At 57.2% G+C, this 19,918-nt stretch overlaps 1 protein-coding gene across 2 annotated transcripts in view; it reads left to right on the top strand.

Moving 5' to 3' along the window:
• The window catches only part of GLIS1 (GLIS family zinc finger 1), a 226,178-nt gene that overhangs the window by 193,889 nt on the left and 12,371 nt on the right, over positions 1 to 19,918 (top strand). For both annotated transcript variants that reach the window (XM_060142585.1, XM_060142586.1), the window contains exons 4-6: positions 9,365 to 9,526; positions 14,376 to 14,486; positions 18,594 to 18,726. In XM_060142585.1, coding sequence (XP_059998568.1) covers positions 9,365 to 9,526; positions 14,376 to 14,486; positions 18,594 to 18,726 — 406 coding nt within the window. The remainder of the gene's footprint in view (positions 1 to 9,364; positions 9,527 to 14,375; positions 14,487 to 18,593; positions 18,727 to 19,918) is intronic.

The following is a 19,918-nucleotide window of genomic DNA, read 5'->3' on the forward strand; positions in this document are numbered from 1 at the left end:
TTCTGCTGTGCTGTACGTGGGGCTGTGTGTCAGTGCATCTAGAATCTGCGGAGTTTGTATGTTTGTGCCTGTGGTGGGGTCTGGGCTTGGGTGTCCTTGGGTATATGTATGAGTGAGTGTGTGTGTGTGTGTGTGTGTGTGTGTGGCATGACTCATGATGTGTGTGTGTGTGTGTGTGTGTGTGTGTGCTCACGCACTGTGTGTTGGTGTCCTGGGGTTCTGTGTCTTTGATGTGTGGCTTGGTTGGCAGAAGAGGTGTCAGTGTGTGCGTGTCTGCATTTCTGGGTCTGCGGCTGGTGGCTTGCTATGTGTGTGTGCGTGTGTCAGCCATTCTGCGCAGCCTCTGAGCCCTGGCCCCTAGCCGAGCCTCTCTCCACACCTCAAGCCATGTGTCAGCACGGGGAGCCCCTGGATCCCACCTGTCTACTGGGTGAGCAGACTCAACCTCCCCGTGCACCTCCTACTCTGGGGAGCTCTGCATACCCTGGAAAGGTGGCCTAGCCCTCTTGGCTCTCTCTGGCTGGGAACAGGAACCTGTTTCTTGCCCAGAGAGGGACTTTCTGCTGGAAAAGGACCCAGCCCAGAGCCTCCAGCGCAGTCCTGGTGAGGAAGGGATGGGGAGTCTCCAGCCCGCACCTTGCTAGCTTGAGAAATCTCCTCCCAAGGGCAGGCCCAGTCTGACCGGCTCTGGAAAGGAGGCCTGTGGCCCCCCAGCCCAGTCTCTCTCTGCCTTTTGTGTGCCTCCAGGTGGTCATGAAGGCCTAGAGAGCTGAGGGATGCTCGCCTTGGATCTCATGGCGCCCCTCGGTCCTGGCTGCCTAGGACAAGAGTGGGCCCAGGCACAGAAGGGCACGGGAGGCAAACCCAGGCTCCATCCCTCATGAGCTCGGGGTCTCTCTCACATAAACTCCCTGGGCCTCAGTTTCCACCTCTGTAACAAGGGGACCTGTCGTGCTGGTTAATGGGACTAAGGAGACGTGTTTAGGGAGAGTTTGGCCCAGTCCCCCACCTAGTAAATGTGATAGCTGCTGTTACAGTCATGGTCTCCCTCCTGCCCCCATCTGCCCGTCCATGCATTCACTCAGACGGCACTAGGTACCCAAGGCTGGACCAGACCCTCGCAGCCTTCACAGGGCACAGTCCAGGCCAGTGCCATCCAGCCTCACCTCCCAGGACTCTCCACTTTTGTCCCTCCCCTTATTGCCTCCACCTACCTCTGAGGACCCTCGCAGCACAAGGCCCTGAGAAGAGCCTCGTGGAAAACCCATGAGGTTCAGAGGACAGTAACTGCAGAGCAGCATCCCTCTCCCGGGGAGCGGGGTGAGGCGTGGACCGCAGCTCCCGGCTGGCTGGCCTTTCAAGCTGGCCAAACAGAATTATTTGACATCTTGGAGAAGGTTCTGGCACCGTGCAGCTCTCCCATCCAAATCACTGTTGTAAAGTAGGTTAAAAGTTTGTACGAAAATGAAAAGTTGATCCCTGAATGGCCTGCCAGACTGTTGAAACCCAATATATTTTACCCTTAAACCAGAAATGTGTTTGTTTAGAAGCAAGTCATTGGCAAAGGCCAAAACTGGAGGCATTTCCTCTCCTGCCCCCACCCGTGTGCCCCGTTCCCCCAAACCTCCTCCTTGCCCTTTGTGTCCAGATCCTTAGCCAGAGCATGAGAAAAGGGCCTCCCTCCTCCTTGGCCCATGTCAGCCACAGGGAGGAAACTTGACATTCCTCAGGGACCGCTGTGTGCCAGGTCCCGTGCTGGGCATGTCCTTTTATTTACTTCTAGCAGCCATTTGTGGTGGCCCATTTTAGAGAGGAGAAAAATGAGGGCAGAGGTGGGACATGACCTGCCCAAGCTCATGGCGGTCGGTGGTGAGTCCCCGGCACAAACTTCTGTCTGCGAGACCTCGTGGCCTTCGGCCTGTGGCACAATGTCCCACACCTCACATGTGACACAGGGCCCTTGATCATCCCCCAAGGCCCAGAGGGAGAGAACAGGCGTGCCCGGCACCAGCTGGCTCCGTGCTGGGGCTGCCCTGAATGAACTCGCTCTGCCCTTTCACAGGTGCGAGAAAGGCTCAGAGACGGCAGCTCGCTGAGTGGGGTGAGCCCAGCCCTGCAGATTCTGATGCCAGACCCAGTGCCCTCTCCTTCCCCCCAGCCAGAGTTTGAAGGGTCCTTGGGCTTGGTCTGGAAGGGAAAAGAGTGCCCCCTCCCCAGCTCCTGGGACGGCTCCTCTCAGGCTTTCATCTCCTGCCCTTGGTTCTGTGAGCTGCATGCAGCGGTAATGGATTGCAGTGGACTTTTTTCAATTAGGTTCTGATTTTCCCCTGCCTGTTACTATAAAACTCCAGATGGTCTAGGGCTTCATGGTTCCAGGGGTATTTTCCCCCGTTATTTGAATCTTCTTTAGTAACACGCCCCACATGTGGGAACTGGGCCTTTCAAGACTCAGTGCCTCAGCCGGGCTCGCTGTTCTCTGCTGTGTTGCCGCGGCTTTCCTTTTTGTGTGGTGGCATCTCCTCTCGGAGGCCCCGGGAGGAAGGAGGGTGTCCCCTTTGCCCAGCATCAGCTCTGCATCCAGGGCTGGGCCTGATTTTGCCTGGGAAAGGAACCCAGGATGTGAGCCCAGTTGGAAATCATGGTCATAGTTCCCGAGTACCAGCCTGTTTTGGGTGCTTTCTGTAGGGGTCCCTGAGGCGGTGGCCAGAGCACTTAGGGACACACATATACAGACTTGCACATCAGCCAGACCTGAGATCCAGCCCCAGCTCTGCCACTTACTGGCTGTGTGACATCACTTAGGGCCAGTGATGTCACTTTTCTGAGCCTCAGTTTCCTCATCTGCAGCGTGGCGCTGAAAGGAGCCTCACCAGAAGAGCATGTTGTCACAATTAAATGAAGTACCACACAAAACACACATGGCTCCCGGCTCCTGATAGGTGACTGAGAGGGTGTCACCCCGTCACTAAGGTCATTCTGAATTCACCCCAGTGTCATCTTAGTAATAAGATGTTTATACCTTCTAAGTAAATAAGAAAACCTTCTAAGTAAATAAGAAAAACCCAGCACTCACTCTTACATTTTTCTAGACTGTCAGATAGCTCTTCTCTTCCTTCTCCCCTCTCCGGGTACTCCTTGCCCACAGTAGCGGCCGTCTCTGTTGCCCATGGCATGTGAGCCTTTGCTTCTGGCCAGATAGATCTGTTGTGTTTGGTTGTGTGAACTGGTGTGTTGCAAATTCATCCCGAATAAGAGGTGCCTGGGTAATCCTCTGGGTGCACACAGTTGGCATCAGGGCTCTGGCCACAGGATGCTGCATATACCCTGTGGTTCACAGAGAGCACCCACCCACCATGTGCCCAGGTGTGCCCAAGTGGATGCCCCCATTTACAGATAAGGGACCTGAGCTCTGACAAGTGAAATGAACTTGCCCAGGTCATCGAGTTCGGAAGAGTGGATTTGAACCCAGGCCAATCTGATGCTGAAACACAGTGGTGAGGGGCGTGGGGGTGGAGGGGGCAGACATCACCAAGCTGTTACCAGGGCCAGGTCGCACCAGCCAGAATGCTGGGGTGAGGGTTTGTACTTTCCCAGGCACCGGGGAGCCATGCAGGGTGTGAGCGGGGGTGGCAGGGAAAGGGGGCTCAGACACACCTATAGGCTTCCGTCTTTGTTCTAGATACTGGATATCATGTGGGAATGAATTGGGAAGGGAGAGTGGAGGCAGGATGGCTGGTACAGTCACCTGGGTGAGCAGTGCTGGGGTGTGGACCAGAGTAGTGGGCGGATGTGAAAGATGTTTAAGAGGTGGCATTTCCCTGCTTAGCAGATGGTTGGATGCAGGGGCCAGGGAGGAGGGAACAGGTTTCTGGCTCAAGCATCCAGGTGGAAGGTGGGAGGTCAGTGGCCAGGGAGTCCAGCCAGCAGAAGTGGCACCAGAGTTCCCCAAGTGAATAGCCCTGTGTTGCACCGTTGGCTGGGCCATGTGAATGGTCGCACAGGGCAGTTTCTGTGGACAAACAGAGCGGAGATCATAGGCAGACTTGGAGGGGTGGTGTGTATTCTGGAAACAGCTGAGCATCTGCTGAGCCAGAATGAAGGGGAGGAAGAGAAGGAGATCTAGAAGTAGAAATGGGAGGTCACTTCGTTCTAGAAGAGACGGCAGTTCTGACTGCAGCCGAGCCCAGGCTTGGTGCCCTCTGGCACAGTGGGGGCAATTACACCTCCTTGCCCCCTTGCAGTGGGAGCAGGGGTGTTCCAGGGGGTGAGCTCTGCAGGTTGGACAACAGGGCAAAATCTGCCCTAGAACCTCAGGAGACCGGAGTGTTGGGGGAGGAATGTCAGGAAGGCCCCACCCTAGCATGTACCCGGTGGGGTGCAGACCCTGCGGAAGCATCATTACACCCTTGGGTCGCCATAGCATTGCCTTAAGGCCCATCCTCCACCCGCCTCAAGCAAACGGAGACCCAAAGCCCGGATGTGCCCGTTGACTCCATTTCTGTTCCAATAAGACCCATGTTTCCATTCTGGCAGCATCTGTACCCCATGACACAGCAGTGGTGGGGCACCTCTCCCTGCTGTCCCCCCAGACCCCACACAGTCAGTGCATGGGGCCCCTTCAAGCCATTCCCGTCCCAAAAGGCAGCCTCACTCTCTTTGGAGGTGCCCAAAGGGTACTCCACGGGCTTGGCGTAGAAAGAGTTTTAGGGCCACACCAATCAATGGCAAACACATCAACAAGGGCCTCCTGTTCTTTACTTCTGGGGTCAGTAAAACCTGCCCCACAGGGGTGTCCTCCCTCAGGGCAAGACACCACCACCACCACGATAATAGTGACAACATTGACGTCCTGCGTGACATGCGGATATGCACGTTGCCCCACTGCCACAACTCTGTGAGCTGCTTCCTCGCATCTTCATTTTACAGAGAAAGAAACTGAGCCACAGCGAGGGCACTGACTTGCCAAGATTACAGAGCCATCTGCTTTCCAAGTTTGAACACTTCATCCCAGCCTCTGACACACCAGACCATGGAGGGCATTGAATGCCAGGCTAAGGGGGTTGACCGGATGTCAGAAGGCACAACGAGCCCTGGAGGGTCCTGAGCAGGGGTGACCTGGTTAGATTTACAATTTAAAAATGGACTCATAAAGCATTAGAGCTCGAGGGGTCTTGGGGGCTGTCTGGTGAAGCTACCGCTGTAAGGCAGCAGAGAAGGACTCATGAGAAACTCAGGTGCCCCAGCTCTAGGATTCCAGACCAGGCCCTTCCACCACTGTGTGAGCCCTGCCAGGTCCTGGCTCCCCAGGGTACAGATGAGGGGCTTGGTGGGGGAGCAGACCTGTCCAGGGCACCTGTTCCTTGGAGGTGGAGCCAGGACAGCACTGAGATAACTCCCCATCAGAGGAGGTGCTGGGGCACCTGCCCCTCCAGACTGTTGCCCAGTCCCCAGCCTGCTCCAGGCCCCAGGAGCAGGCTGACACCCCTTTGATAGGCCTGAGCCCAGGGTGTGTTGAGGAGGTTAGTCTGGATGTCAGGCTGGAGGAGGAAGATGGGGAGTGAGGTGAGGGGTTAAGGAGTGAGAAGTAGAAACAGGACTTTGGGGGGACTTGAGAGCCCGCCGTGCCCAGCGGGACATCACACACACACGCATACACACACACCCTTCCAACTCCACAGAGGGCCAGCAGGCCCGGGAGCTGCCACCCCAGGCAGAATGCCACTCCACTACTTACCTGCTCTGTGATCCTAAGTAGTAGCTACGGTGACGGTATTGAGCAAGCACCTGCTACCAAGGGAAGCACTTACTGTGCAGCCACCCTCTGAGCTTGGTAGAACTCACCCAGTTTTACGATGAGGAAACAGGCTCAGAGAATTGAAGGGACTCACTTCGGGTCACTCACAAGTGGAGCACCCAAGACACAAGCCCTGGTCGTCCCACACCAGGGTCCGTGTCTGTAACTGTTGTGCGGATTCCCCCGAGCCTCAGCTCCTGACAGTGGGAGAGATACTTGCCCCGAGGGCTGTGGAGAGCATACGCGATCATGCTAGAGACATTACCAGGCCTAGCAGAGTGAGCGCACAGGTGCTGGACCCACGAGCATTCCCGTCCTCTTCTCTCTGCCTCTGTTAGCCCATCTCTGGGGTTGTTAAAGGGGGAGGATCACGGGGACCTTGGCAAGCGGCTGCAGGCAGAGCCCCATCTCCCCTCAAGGCCCTGGCATGCCTGGGATGCTGGCTCTGCTGCGGGTGTTGCTCTGCCAGGTGTACCTGTAACATCCTCGTCCCAGACCTGTCCTGATGGGGCAGTTGCTACCCCACCTGCTGCTACCTCTGGTTCTACCTTGAGGGTTGGGTCCCCCATCATGGTGCTCTGGCCAGCTGCTTGTTGTACCCCAGCCTGGGACTCAGCTCTGTTAAGTTCCAGTGGGGTAGGGGTGGGCAGGACGAGCTGGGCCGATATACACAGGCATGGCATGGGCACAGCGCACATGCACAGGTGTGGGGTGCCTTGATGAACACGAGGGAGGCGTGTGCACCCCTAGGCTCCAGAACCCCTATTCTTTTTTTTTATATATAAATTATTAATTTATTTATTTTTGGCTGTGTTGGGTCTTTGTTGCTGCGCACGGGCTTTTCTTTAGTTTTGGCGAGCGGGGGCTACTCTTCATTGCGGTGCGCGGGCTTCTCATCGCGGTGGCTTCTCGTTGCGAAGCGTAGGCTCTAGGCGCACAGGCTTCAGTAGTTGTGGCACACAGGCTCAGTAGTTGTGGCGCATGGGCTTAGTTGCTCCATGGCATGTGGGATCTTCCCAGACCAGGGATTGAACCCGTGTCCACTGCATTGGCAGGCGGATTCTTAACCACTGTGCCACCAGGGAAGTCCCCAGAACCCCTATTCTTAACCACCATTGGATCACATTTCTAACTCACCCTTTGCCCCATAAGTGAGCTGCTAGCTCTGCCCGCAAGGAACTCCCAAACCCTCAGCCTGGAGGCATGGAGAAAGGGCAAAGGATGTGCAGTGAAAACCTCAGGGTGTGACCAAGGAGGAGCAGGAGGTTGGGAGAGGCTTCTCCAAGGAGGTAGTGCTTGGGCACCATGAGTAGATGTCTGCCAAGTGAGTGAAGGAAGGAAAGGCGTTCCATTCCAAGGGAACAGCTCCAGCAGGCCTGGGGGCATTCAAGTTCCCGACACGTTCGGGGTCTGATCACTCCCGTGTGGCTACGGCATAACGTGTGGGGTGTATGCAGACGGGGGAGGCGTCCAGCCGTGCTGGAAGACCGCGAACACCAAGCTGCAGATCGTGAAAAGTGTCTGAATTGAATTGTCAGCGAACTGGAAGGGAAGGTGTCCCAGGAGGGGCACAGCCCGAACAAAGGCATGGGGGTGGGGGCAACGGTGCTGAGACGGACGGCTGGCCAGGTAGGCGCACAGACCGGGTGGGGAGATGATATACGGATCTCCAGAGTCGGATGGACCCTCCAAAGTCAGGAATGGCACGCGGCACCTGAGGGGTTATTGCCCCTCCGCCTCAGATGTCCACCCTCCCGGCTCGGGCCAGAGAGGAACGAAGGGACCGGTTGGGAGCCGAGAGGCAGCCTGCTCTTCAGCCGCTGCCCCACCTCACTGTGGGTGAACCTGGCACCGGCCTTGCAGGAGAGCAAGGGGGGGCGTGGCTTGTGGCCTGTTTATTCCCCAGACAGGATTTCCTTCTGGTTTTGATGCACGGAAGAGGCATAACATCTGGAAATAGGAAGCGGAACAGCTTCTAAAACCCAGCTGCGGACAGCTTGCCTTGGACCAGCCCCAGCAGAGCACGGCCCACAGTTGTGGCCGGGTCTTCAAGGGAGAGGCCCCAGGAGAGCCCGCCCCAGACCGTTGTCTCTGGGTCCTTGTTCTGACGTCTGCCCTGGCCTGAGGGCTGGAACCAATGGCTCATGAGAGGAAACCCAGCCTCCTCTGATCTCTTCTTCCTCAAGGGTCACCTCCCCCTGCCCCACTGCCGTGGGAAGGCAGCAGGCACAGAGTAGCCACCTGGGCTTTGGCCCCAGATGTGGCCTGCATCTTGTCCCAACACTGTGATCGCTCCTGGAAGCCTCTGTCTCTGAGGTGGGGACACTGAGGCCGCACACTTCCCGGTTGTCATGTGGTTAAACAGCCAGCGCCACAGCTGGATGGATGGAGCCGGTGTAGCTCCTCCTCCTGCCCACAGCGAGCCGCCGCGGGAATGGCGGCCAGTCACACCAGGACTAGGGCGTGCTCGGCGGGCGGTGTTTGAAGGATTTTGAAGGCTGAAGGGGGTTGGATGCACTGTTACGAGATAGGACATTCTTTGCTGAGTGCCTTTCTAGTACAAAGGCTTGAGATTGCCTGGAGGACCCCTGCTGTTTCAAGCCTCTGGTGGGGAGTCAAGAGGGGCTGGAACGTGTGGCGGGCCGAGTGTTTGAATGCCAGGCCCGCAGGACTTCAGGCGGAAGCAACAGGGTCCCTTTCCTACACCAGAGGCTCCTGGGGTAGCTGTGTAGAGAGTAGGGAGGGAGGAGTTTGAAGTTAGAGGATTCTGGGGAGAGAGATGGGAGCTGGGCCGAGGCTGCTGGGATCAGCACTGTATTTGTTGCTCTCTGCTCATCTCCACCCTGACCAGGGGCATCACATGTCTGTGCTGTACCCACTGAATGCCCACTGCCTGGCATGGGGCCTAGTGCATACTTGATGGATGTTAAACAGATGAACAGCCAAATGATAAATCAGAGACGCTGCGGTTACAAATGTGGTCATTGTTCTGACAGCGATCAGCATTGATGCTGTGTTCCAGGTGGGCAAAGCCCTTTGACAGTCAGCGTCCTACCCCTTGGGACCTTCCTATCAGCCCTGAGTGGTGGCCACACAGTCTTAAGTTTGTAGGCAAGGAAATAAGGCACGGGGAGGTCAAGGGCAGTGCCCAAAGCCTCACTGGGACAGAGCCCGACTCATAGCCAGGCCTTGGGTTCCAAATCCAGGGCTGTCTGCAATAGATGTATACCTACATCCTGTCCATTCAGGGCAGTGCTGCCATGAGAGCAGCACATCATTTCCAGATGCCGATGGAGGGCAAACCTGTCGAGATCCAGAGCTGGAAAGACCACTTTTTTCTCAAGCCCTAGTGGCCATTTGTAAGTCAGGGGTGTATTTTTTTCTGGACCTACCAGGGCTTCCCAGATAGAGTTTGGGTCCTGAGCACTTCATGGGAAGCTGAACTGGGGCAGCTGGAGGCCTCGGGCAGGGTCAGGGCGTTGGGGGGGAGAGGATGCTGGGGCCCACTTCCAGGCTGGGCGGTGGGCCTTCCGGGGGCTGCAGAGCACCCCTCACCAGCCTTTCCTGCAGTTTGAGGGCTGCAGCAAGGCCTTCTCGAGGCTGGAGAACCTCAAGATCCACCTGCGGAGCCACACGGGCGAGAAGCCATACCTGTGCCAGCACCCGGGCTGTCAGAAGGCCTTCAGCAACTCCAGCGACCGCGCCAAGCACCAGCGCACCCACCTTGACACGGTAGGCCCGAGGGCAGAGGCCGAGGGTGGGGTTGGAGGACGCGCACTCTGCCCCCACTTGCCTAATGCAGGGCAGCAGGCGGCTCCAGGCAGAAACCCTGCCTGCATCCTTGAGCCCTGTTGACATTTTGAGCGGGACGATTCTTTGTGGGGAGAGGGAAGTACTGTCAGTATAGGATGTTTAGCAGTATCCCTGGCCTCTATCCATTAGACAGGAGCGATTTCCTACTTCCCAGTTATGACAACCAAAAATGTCCTTCAACGTTGCCAAAAATCCTGGGGAGGAGGAATTAACTCACCCTTAGTTGAGAACCACTGCTTTAGCCCAAGGGTACCGGCCCAGGCACTAGTGTGGGCCCCACTGAGAGGGTGGGCTCCCATCCTGCATCCTATCCCCAGGCCTGTCAGTCACCCCCAGAGCAGGTCCTCCCTGCTCTTCCCACCCACTCCCTCCATGGAGACAGGCCAGAGGCTCTCCAGGACCATTCTGTATCTCCCGGGCACGGTGGGTGAGGAGTTGAGGCGAGCAGGACCTAAGACTCCAGGCCCCTGGAATAGTGGCCTGGGCCCCAGATGCCCGTGTGTCCACCTCCTTTCCCTTGTTTGTGCCAGTGTGGTAACCTGCAGCTCCATCATCGCATCGGTCCAAGCATTCTCTCCTGTGCATACAGACCTCAGCGGTTAGCAGAGCACTTCCTAGAACATCGTCTCCCACGATCTCACAGTGACCCTGCCAGTCGGGGGGTCACTAGCCCATTTGACAGATGAGGGAAGCGGGGCTCTGGCCACTTCACTCCTCAGCTGGAAGGTGGCAGAGCTGACTCAGAACTGGGCCTCACCCCAGTCTCATAGGGCCCATGTGATGGGATGCAACCAGCCTGGGAGGCCCCCAGCCCGCATGTGCAGCAGGAGACGGGTCCGTAGCCAGATTCCACGTCTGGGCCACTGGCCTGTGTCTCTGCATTTTGTGCAAATGTTTGGGGAACTCTGCTGGTCGGGGACTGGGAGACCTGAGTGGCCGTCCAGCCCAGCCCATCCAGTATGCAGACATACAGATGAAGAAACAGAGGCCCAGGAGGGCGACTGACCCCTCCAGGGTAAGTTGGAAGCCACATAACAATAGAGGTCAGAGCTAGAGGCCCTCTGGGGTTTTATAGCTGGGAAAACCAAGACCCAGAAAAGATGGGGGAAGTGGGTAGCAGAAAATAGCAGGAAGTCAGGTTTTGGGGCCAGGCCCAGGCCCCGGGCAGAATGTTCTACACATCTCCCCGTCCCCTAATATCACACACACTGTCCCTCAGTTTAATCCTAGTGACAGACCACAAGGTGTAGGGGCCTATCCCCATCTTGCAAACAAAGAAACTGAAAGTCAGAGATGAAGTCATTGACTGTGACACAGCTGGTAAGTGGCGGAGCTGGGATGCCACCCAGTCTGCCTGACCCCAAGTCTGCTGCCCCTTGCTGGAAAAGGGGAGAAGAGCCAAGGGGAGAGGGTGGGAAGGGAGAGCCCTCCCGCCAACCTGAGCCCGACCGCTGTCCCCACCCCGCCCCTCTCAGGCTCACTGTCACGGGGGTTGGGGACATGAAGTGAAGAGGTATCTTCTTCCCAAATCCCTCTGTCTCTGTTACCTTCTCACATGCCCAGCCCTTGGGGCCCTTGGCACCTGTCCCAACCCTGAGAGGCATGACTTGTGCCCCAGCACCCTGGTTACATCTCCCAGAGGCCACAAGGCAGCCTCAACAGCACCAGGCCTCTCTGTACCCCGCTCCCCCCGGGCGACGTCCCTCCAGCATCTCGGGGTCACCTACCCTGACTCACCCCCTTCCTCCCTTCCCCTTACTGCACTTCCTGGACCCAGCCCCAAAGCAACATGCCTCTGGCCCCAACTTGGTGTGTGAACAGAGCTCCAAGGGCTGGGTCGGGTCAGGCCCAGAATGAGCCCACAGGGTTGTCTCAGGCCTGCATCTCCTCAGAAGGTCCTGGTCAAGCCCGGGAGGTGCAGCCACCAAGCGCAGCCCCCGCGTACTCCAGCCCCATGGAGACATGTAGGCGGACCCCCCGTGGCTAGTTTGCTTTCCCAGCGCCCGAGGCTCAGGCCCATTGGGTCAGCCCCATGTAGGCTGGGCCTTGTTTTCCAGAGAGGACCCAGTCGTGTCCCCAGCTCCCCTCTGGCACCAGAGAACATGGGATTCTCTCCGTAGGCAGGAAAGCAGTGGGACAGACTGGAGAGAACCAGCCTGGGTTCTAACCCTGGCCCTCCACCTGGTCCCAGAGGTCCCAGGACCACCACCCATCCTCTCTGGCCTCAGTTTCCTCAAACATCTACCTCACATGAGAGGGATAGGGGATCAACTGAGGTGACAAATGTGGAGCCCAGACACAGGATCTGCACAGCAAACTTGAGTCCCTCCTTTCTTGACCTATGACTCACTGACTGAATGCTGACTACATCCTGCCATGTCCCAGGCACTCCATGTGGGGTTCATGTCCCGACTGCCACAGACCATCCTGCCCTGGCCTCCATTTCCTTATAGGGAAGAAGGGGGTGATAATCTCTCCTTTGCCCACTTCCCTGGACCCTTCAGGGCTGCAGAAGAGAGGGGGCACCCTAGCAGAGTGTCACGGGCACTCCACTCACTGTGAGATCTTGGGCAAAGCATCAGCCTCGATATCCTCATCGGCAAAGTGCAGATGCTTCTCACGGGGTGGGTGTGAGACTGAAAGGAGACCGTGGGTGGCCAGCCCCGAGCACAGGCCTGCACTGTGGGGGCTCAGTAGGTGAGGAGCTGTCTTGAGCACAGATCAGGAGGGCTCTGTGAGGTGCTCCACGCTCACAGCACGCAGTGAGCGTCCTGCTGTTAACGAGGCTTTGGAGCCGGTGTGGTGACTCCAGGCCCGGGGCTTGGCTTCTGCTTGGGACAGCCACAGGGTTTCCTGAGGGCTCATGAGGGAGCTGGGCCAGAGGAATGTTCTACACACGTCAGGCCCTGGAAAAACAAACACAGAGATGGGCCTTGTGCCCTCTTTCCAGGCGAGGGTGCCTGCACAAACGGAGCTCTGTTTGTTTGCTTTTTGACAAAAGCGTGTGGATTTGTATCAGCGTCCCCAGGGGACCGGGCCTGGGGCAGGGCAGGGTAGGGCCCATGAGAGAAAGTGTGTGTGTGTGTGTGTGCACATGCACGCACGCGTGCATATGTTGGGGCAGGGAGCAGGCCTGTGTGAGACGGACCCTGTAGCGTGTTGGTCTGTGTCTGTGTCTCTGTGTGGTTGTGTGGGGACAGGTCTGAGGCCTGCCTTCCACCCTCCCGCCCATACCTTCCTTTCAGCAAGGCAAGCCTCTCACTGCTCTGTCTCTCTCTTTTTGCTCTCCTCCGTTTCTTTAACCTGGCAACTCTCCGTGGCAGCACCAAGGTATGGCCGTCTCTTTCTGCTTCCCCCTCCCCACGAGGTCCAGCAGGGCTGACTCGCCTTGAGGTTCGGGGGACAGTTCCAGTGGGCGTGTCTGACGGGGACATAGGCATCACCTCCAAACGTCCCCTCCCCATGACATCCCCTGCAGTCGCTGGAGGCCAGAAGGCCCCGAGAAATCGGAGCCACTAGATGTGTTCAAAAAGGGCGTCTTAGGGACTCCAAGTAGCAGCTGGAGTCTGCAAGCAAGGTCTTGTGGAGGCCGCTACAGAGAGCTCAGAATTCAGTTAGAGCCACAGGGTCCCTGCCCTGGGTCAGACCCTGAGGCCTGAGATGAATCAGAAGGGAGCCTCCCCTGAGGAAATCTCACCACTGAACAGACCCAGCAGTGCAGGTGGACAGCACTGCCCGTGGAAGCTCGGGAGGTGGCAGTGGGAAGAAGACGCGAGGAAAGGCTGGAGAGGAGGTGACGAGGGCTGGGCGGTGGGTGTGCAGGGGCAGGGGAAGGGGTGAGGACTCAAGCAGGGCCCAAGTCACAAAGGGCCTTCCGTGCCCGGACGTGGGCTGTATCCAAGGGCACCAGGGAGCCAAGGGTGTTAGAAGGTGAGAGCGTGGCCAGGCCTGTGAGAAAGGCCCTCTGGCTGTGAGTGTGAGGGGAGGTTGGAGGCACAGAGAGCAGGGTGGGGTCTGGACAGGAACCAGGGGAGGCGGTGGGCGTGCATTCGTCCTAGAGGAGGGATGGGGCTCTGAGGGGAAGGGACGCAAAGGGCACAGATGAAGGCACAGCCTCCCAGGGCTGTGTCTGAGATCCAGTTCCCTCTGGTCTCCTGTGACTGTTGGGTCAAGGACCTGTGATTCTGGACCCATGGCAAGTTTCGGTCAGTTGCTCCCAGCCCGGGCCCTGCCACTGTGCAGGTTGGCTCCATGTTTGCGCCCGCCTTGCCCTGCGCTGTCGCCCTCTCCCCCTCTCCCCCTCTCCCCCTCTCCCCGCGCCCTTCCCCCTCCTCCAAGGCAACAACCTCACTTTACTCATTCTCCACTTGCTGCTTCTCTGCAGCCATGAGCCCCAAAGGGTATATTTTCTCCAAACTAGTATTGGAGCTGAAAGAAAGAATCCTTAGGACTCAGTTGGCCCCATTTATGCAGAGGAGAAAAGTGAGACTCAGAGAGGGGAGGCGACTTACCTGAGGTCCCAGCATGAGGGTAGAATGGAGACACAAATCCCCTCCTTCACTGCCAGGCCAGGCACCTTCCCCGCACCCATCGGCAGGCCTGGCTGAGTCAGACCCCTCCTGGCCCAGGACACGGAGGGAGGGACAGGGTGTGAGCCTGCAGCCGCCCCTTGCCCAGTCGTCCCCCCCCCACTGCAGGCCATGCAGCGGTACCTCGGGCCTGGCAGGTGGACCCTCACTCACCCCACCTCTGCCCTCTGATGTTACAGAAGCCATACGCCTGCCAGATCCCTGGCTGCTCCAAGCGCTACACAGACCCCAGCTCCCTCCGCAAGCACGTGAAGGCCCATTCAGCCAAAGAGCAGCAGGTGCGTAAGAAGGTAAGAGGGCTCCGTTCCAGGCCCGTCTCTGCAGATGCCCCCACCCGGCCTCCCGGCCGCCCGTCCAGCATCAAGGCAGGTACAAGCCACACTGCTTGCGTGCATTCAGCCTTCCACATCCAAGGGTGCCACTGTCCCTTGCCCTCCATCTGCCTCCCACCAGCCCAAGTGTCCAGACAGTCCCTGACTTACGATGGTTTGACTTATGATGGTTCAACTTACAATTGTTCAACTTTACGACGGTACGATGGTATTTTTACAAATTCAGTAAAAGCATACTTCGAATTTTGAATTTTGATCGTTTTCCAGGCCTGCGACGTGCGGTAGAGCCTCTCTCGTGATGCTGGGCAGCGGCAGTGGCCACAGCTCCCAGTCAGCTGCACAATCACGAGGGTGAACAGCTGATATGCTAACAGCCATTCTGTTCCCAGACCTCCGTTCTGTTTTTCACTTTCAGGACAGTATCCAATATGTTACATGAGCTATTCAACACTTTATTATAAGATAGGCTTTGTGTTCATGTAATTGTTCTGAGCACACTTAAGGTAGGTGAGTTAAGCTGTGGTGTTTGGTAGGTTAGGTGTATTAAATGCATTTTTGACTTGTGATATTTTCAACTTACAATGGGTTATTGGGGACGTGGTCCCATTATAAGCTGAGAAAGGTCTGTACTTCCTCACCCTCAGCCAGCGGACATTTATCCACCCACAGACTGTCCACCAGCTCCTCTCTCATCCATCTGCGCACTGGCCATGGCTTGTTTATAAATATTTGATGTTAAGCGTCAAGGATGCAAAAATACAAAACCATGGTCCCCACCTTCAATGGGGACCTGGCAGTGAGAGACAGGCATAAAGAGATATGACAAAGACTGCAGTAGACGTGTGCAGAGAACAGTCAGGGCACAGAGAAGGGGCTCTAGCCCGTCAGGGTGGGAATGGGAGGGTCGTGGAAGAAGTGACATGGGGCCGGGGGTGGGGGCAGTGGTGTGTGCTCTGGCCAGCCTGCGGGCTCACCGCTACTAGCCCCATGGCCTTGGGAACGTGTCTTAGTGCCTTTGTTCCTCATATCCTCAGCTGTCAGATGGGGCAAAGAGGACTTGCTTTAAAGGGTTGTCATGTCGTGTCATGTCCTTTAAAGGATTAAATGAGTAAATCTATGTCAAGGGTTTTGAACAGTACTTGGCCAAAGTAAAAGTTCAGAACAGAAGTCGGTGGGTGTTGTCATTAAGTCTTGAAGAAGGAGTAAGCGTTGGGCCGGTGAAGACGGTGCACAAGAGAGGAACTGAAGCTTAAATCACTGTGCGGGGACCAGTGGGCCCCCTACCTGTCTCGGAGCTGAGCAGCAAGCCACACGAAGGGGAGGTGGGTGGGTGGGGGGCAGGACAGCCCAAAGCCCTGCAGGGGAGTCTGGGCTGTCCTGAGGACAGGGGGTACCATCGAGGGGTTATAAGCAGAAAAGGGACACGTCACCCTGAAAGATGGCTCTGGGGCCTAGTGGAGAATGAATGGGTCGAGGTGGTTGGAGGGACATTCAAGGCAGGGAGGCCACTGCTGGGGAGCAGGGGAGACAGGGGGGGCTGACCTGGGGCAAGGTGGGAGGGGATTGGCTTTGGCGACTGCTTGGCTGGGCAGTGGGGGGACTGGCAGAAGGAGCATCAGTGTCAGACGTTTGGGGGCAAGATGGACAGACGGATGGTGGTCCCCTTCACCAGGAAAGAGAATCTAAGAGAGAAGCAGGTTTGCAGCAGGTTCTGTTTTGGACAGGCGGTGTGTGAGCCGCTGGGTTTAACCCACATCTCCTGAGGACCACCGGGGCCACGGGTGCTTGAGTGCCAGGGAGGGTGTGGGGGGAAGAGAAACACCAGGGGCCAACCTGGGGACATGAGCATGACAGAGGAGGACAGAGGGGGGAAGAGCCCATTGATTTGTTCGGCAAGATTAACGGAGCAGCTCCTGCCCTCCAGGCACTGTTCTCAGAACTGTGGATACGGCGTGAATAAAGCAGAGAAAGGCCTAGAGGCTGGAGAGATAGACTGTTGTAGTCTGTGGGATGGGTGCATACAGAGATGAGGTGCTGGAAGCAAGCAGGCCTCAGTGGCAAAGACAATGAGGAGGGGACAGACAGGCTTGGGAGCCCCTGGAAGCAGTAGAGCAGAGAAGCCCCTGGAAGCAGTAGAGCAGAGAAGGGACATGGGCCACGAGCTCACCATGAACACACGCTCACCCTGAGAAAGGAGAGACGAGCCTGGTGCTTCAGAGACCGTATCTCATCTAGTCCTCACTATAACCCTCAGTATAACTAGGAAGTGGGCAATTTTCCCCCCATTTTAGAGATGTGGAAACTGAGGCTCAGAGAGGTAACAGATCTCCCCAGAGTTGTTCAGTGTGGGAGTGACAGTGCCAGACCCATCTGCTTCCAGGGCCAAGCTCTCTCCAGCGCTCTCAGCTTGAGGGGCTTGGTCAGGGACAGGGAATGGCCCAGGCTCCACGCCAGGGGGGGCTTCTGTCCCAAGCGGACTGGTGCCCAAGGGCCAGAATCCTGCCCTGGTTTTCCCAGGCCCTGTGCTTGGCTTGCATTGAGCCCCAGGGACCTGGGGCCGCAGATCTGCAAACTTCCCAACAATAAGCATCCATTAAAAGCCATCGGGGATGATGTATCTTTCTGGGTAAAGCGACCCTTGTATTATGACAGCTCTTTGGCAGCCCTGCTGCGTTTCAGAGAGAATTAGAAATGCTTTTCTTCCTTAATTCTCCTCTCCCGCTGCTCCTAATCCGATCGACATTGCGGTCTGTAAGAACATGCCTTGGCCCTCTTTTGCCAGAAACTTAACTTACATGGAAAACAGCTGCTGGGTCAGGGAGCCGAGAGCCCATCGGGAGGCTGGGCATGCCTTCCCCAAGCCTGGGTGCTGGCCTAGCCGGCCTGGGCGGGTAGAAAAACCCTCAGGGCTGACTCCCAGCTGCTGTGTGACATGCGACAAGGCTCTTGCCTTCTCTGAGTCGGTTTTGTCCCAGATAAAATGAGGGTTTGGACAAGTCAATCTTCAGGACTCTGATGGTGGTCAGCTTTGGGATTTCCCTGGGAGAAGGGACCCTCCCATCCTGGTGCATGCAACCCCCGCCCATTGCCCGAGGGCCCCAACCAGCCCCTCCCTGTGCCCATCTGGCCCCATCTGGAGACGTGAAGATGGTCTGAGGTGTCGAGCTCAAGTCTGTCTTTAGGGACAGCTGAGGGCGGTTGGCCAAAGACTTGCCCACCCAAGCATATTCTTAGCCAACACCCTCAAGGCCAGGTACCGACCCAGCGAGCCCACTGTCATGTGAGCCTGGGGGACTCCGCCAGTGGAGCCAGCCAGCCCTTGACACAGCACCTTCAACAAGCGTTCATGCCCATCCTCTCATCACTTCTCACAGCAGCCTGGCCCGAGGGGTATTGTTGCTTATTACGGGCAGGGGAGGGGAGAGCCAGAGAGGAGACACTTAACTGCACGTGCCCCCTGTATCTTACTCCATGGCATCAGTCACCCCGGCAGCAGCCCCGAAAATGGGCCTCACAGAGCTCCAGCTACCTGGAAGGCCGCAGCTGCTGCACTTTGATGCCTTCTCGGCGTCTGTGCCGAGGGCACCCCTCCTGCGGGCGCTCCCAGCCAGAGACCGAGCTCGGCAGGCCCTGCAGGGATGTGAGACCAGACCCCTTCCTGGGAGACTTGGACCCCCCTGACTCCCAGCAGACTTTGGTTCCCTCAGGACTCCCTGGTACCTAGGCTCCCAGTCGAGGAAGCTTCCTCTCCCTCCCTCCTTCCCTTGGCCTGACGGCTCTCCCAGCCTGTCCAGCTCTCCCTGTTTTCTCTCACACAGGCACTCTCCCTATTAAAACCCTTGCATGTTCAATCTTCCCTTAGCATCTGCTTCTCAGCCCTGAACTAACACAACCTTAGCTGTGTACATAATTAGCTCCATTTGACAGTTGAGGAAACTGAGGTATAGTGAGGGAGGGGTCGTGCCCTGGGACCACTGTCCTTCCTGCCCTGTCCCTTAAAGCAAGGGTTGCCGGTGGGCAGGTGGTCTCGCGCTAACACTCTGTCTCTCTCTGCTCACTCCCCAGCTGCACATGTGCCCTGATGCTGAGGCCAATGTCCTGACCGAGTGTCTGGCCCTACAGCAGCTCCACGCATCCACACAGCTGGCTGCCAGCAATGGGAAGGGTGGCCGCACCCTGAGCCAGGAGCTGCTCCCAGGTACGCAAACAGGGAGGCAGGGCTAGGCGCACAGCCTGGAGGGGCCCCTTACTGTACCCAGCCCTCCAGGAGGATGGCCAGGCTCTCTGGGCAGCGGGGGCCATGTGGGCATGACCTGCTGGAGGGAACCCACTCCTTGGGGCTTACTGACTCTGCAGCTTATCTGCAGGTGTATGTCCCTTCACACTCCTCTGTGGCTCCCCATTGCCTTTGGGATGAAGCCCAGGTTCCTCCCAGCTGGGCCTCCCAGGCCTCACGGGGCCTAGGCACTCCTGGCGGCCTCCTGCCCCAACCTTGGCACGTTGGACGCAGTTCCCGAACACCTCTGCCTCTGAACCACTGTACACGCCGTGCCAACCTCCACTCCCCTCCCCTTCACGAAGGCAGCTCCTGCACTTCCTTCAGGACCTGCCTCAGGGCTCAGGCCTGGACCCCAACTTAAAGTCCCATGTACTCCCCACCACGACTCCTTGCTTCAGAGGAGAAAACCGAGGCTCTGAGAGGGTGGGCAGCTTGGCCATAATCAGTTCCAGCTCATCATAAGATAGGGCCCGCCAAACCCCTGGAACCCTGCAGCCTATCCATCCGGACACTCAGAGCCTCTCTGGTCCAGCCGAGGCAGCCTGTGTGTCCCTCCCAGCTGCCGCGGGCCATGGAGCAGGTCTCAGGCCCTGGCAGGGATTCCTAGATGCTTGGGAATCCAGCCCAGAAAAGGGCAGTGTGGCCTGTGGATTCCAGCTGATAATACTTGTGCTCTACCCGCTCCCCAACCCCCAAAGAAACCACAGTATCAGAGCAGAAAGCTTTTCCCACCCTTCGGGATTTCTTGAATTACCCCAACCATTTTAAACATTTTTTATTTTCTAGTTTTTTAAAATTCTCCCCCCACAGCCTTAGAGTTGCAGCAAATTTAAAACTGTGTCAAAGCACTTTACCAAACAACCTTGGGAAGAGAAGGTGTTTCCCCTTTCTCTAGGTAGCCCTTCACAGGGTCTGTGCTCATACAGGTCCACAAAGGTGAGGACATCCCAGGAGGATGGGTCCATGGAGGAGGGACCACACCCACCTCCCTCCAGCTAGGGGGCCCATCTGCCATGGCTGCTTCTCATAGGGTCAGAGTTGCTAAAATAGGGACCCTAGTAGAGAAGAGACCCTAGGGATGACCTAGTCTAGGGATAAAGGTTTGTATCTC

Source organism: Lagenorhynchus albirostris, chromosome 2, assembly GCF_949774975.1.
Source record: "Lagenorhynchus albirostris chromosome 2, mLagAlb1.1, whole genome shotgun sequence".
NCBI classification, from domain to species: Eukaryota; Metazoa; Chordata; class Mammalia; order Artiodactyla; family Delphinidae; genus Lagenorhynchus; species Lagenorhynchus albirostris.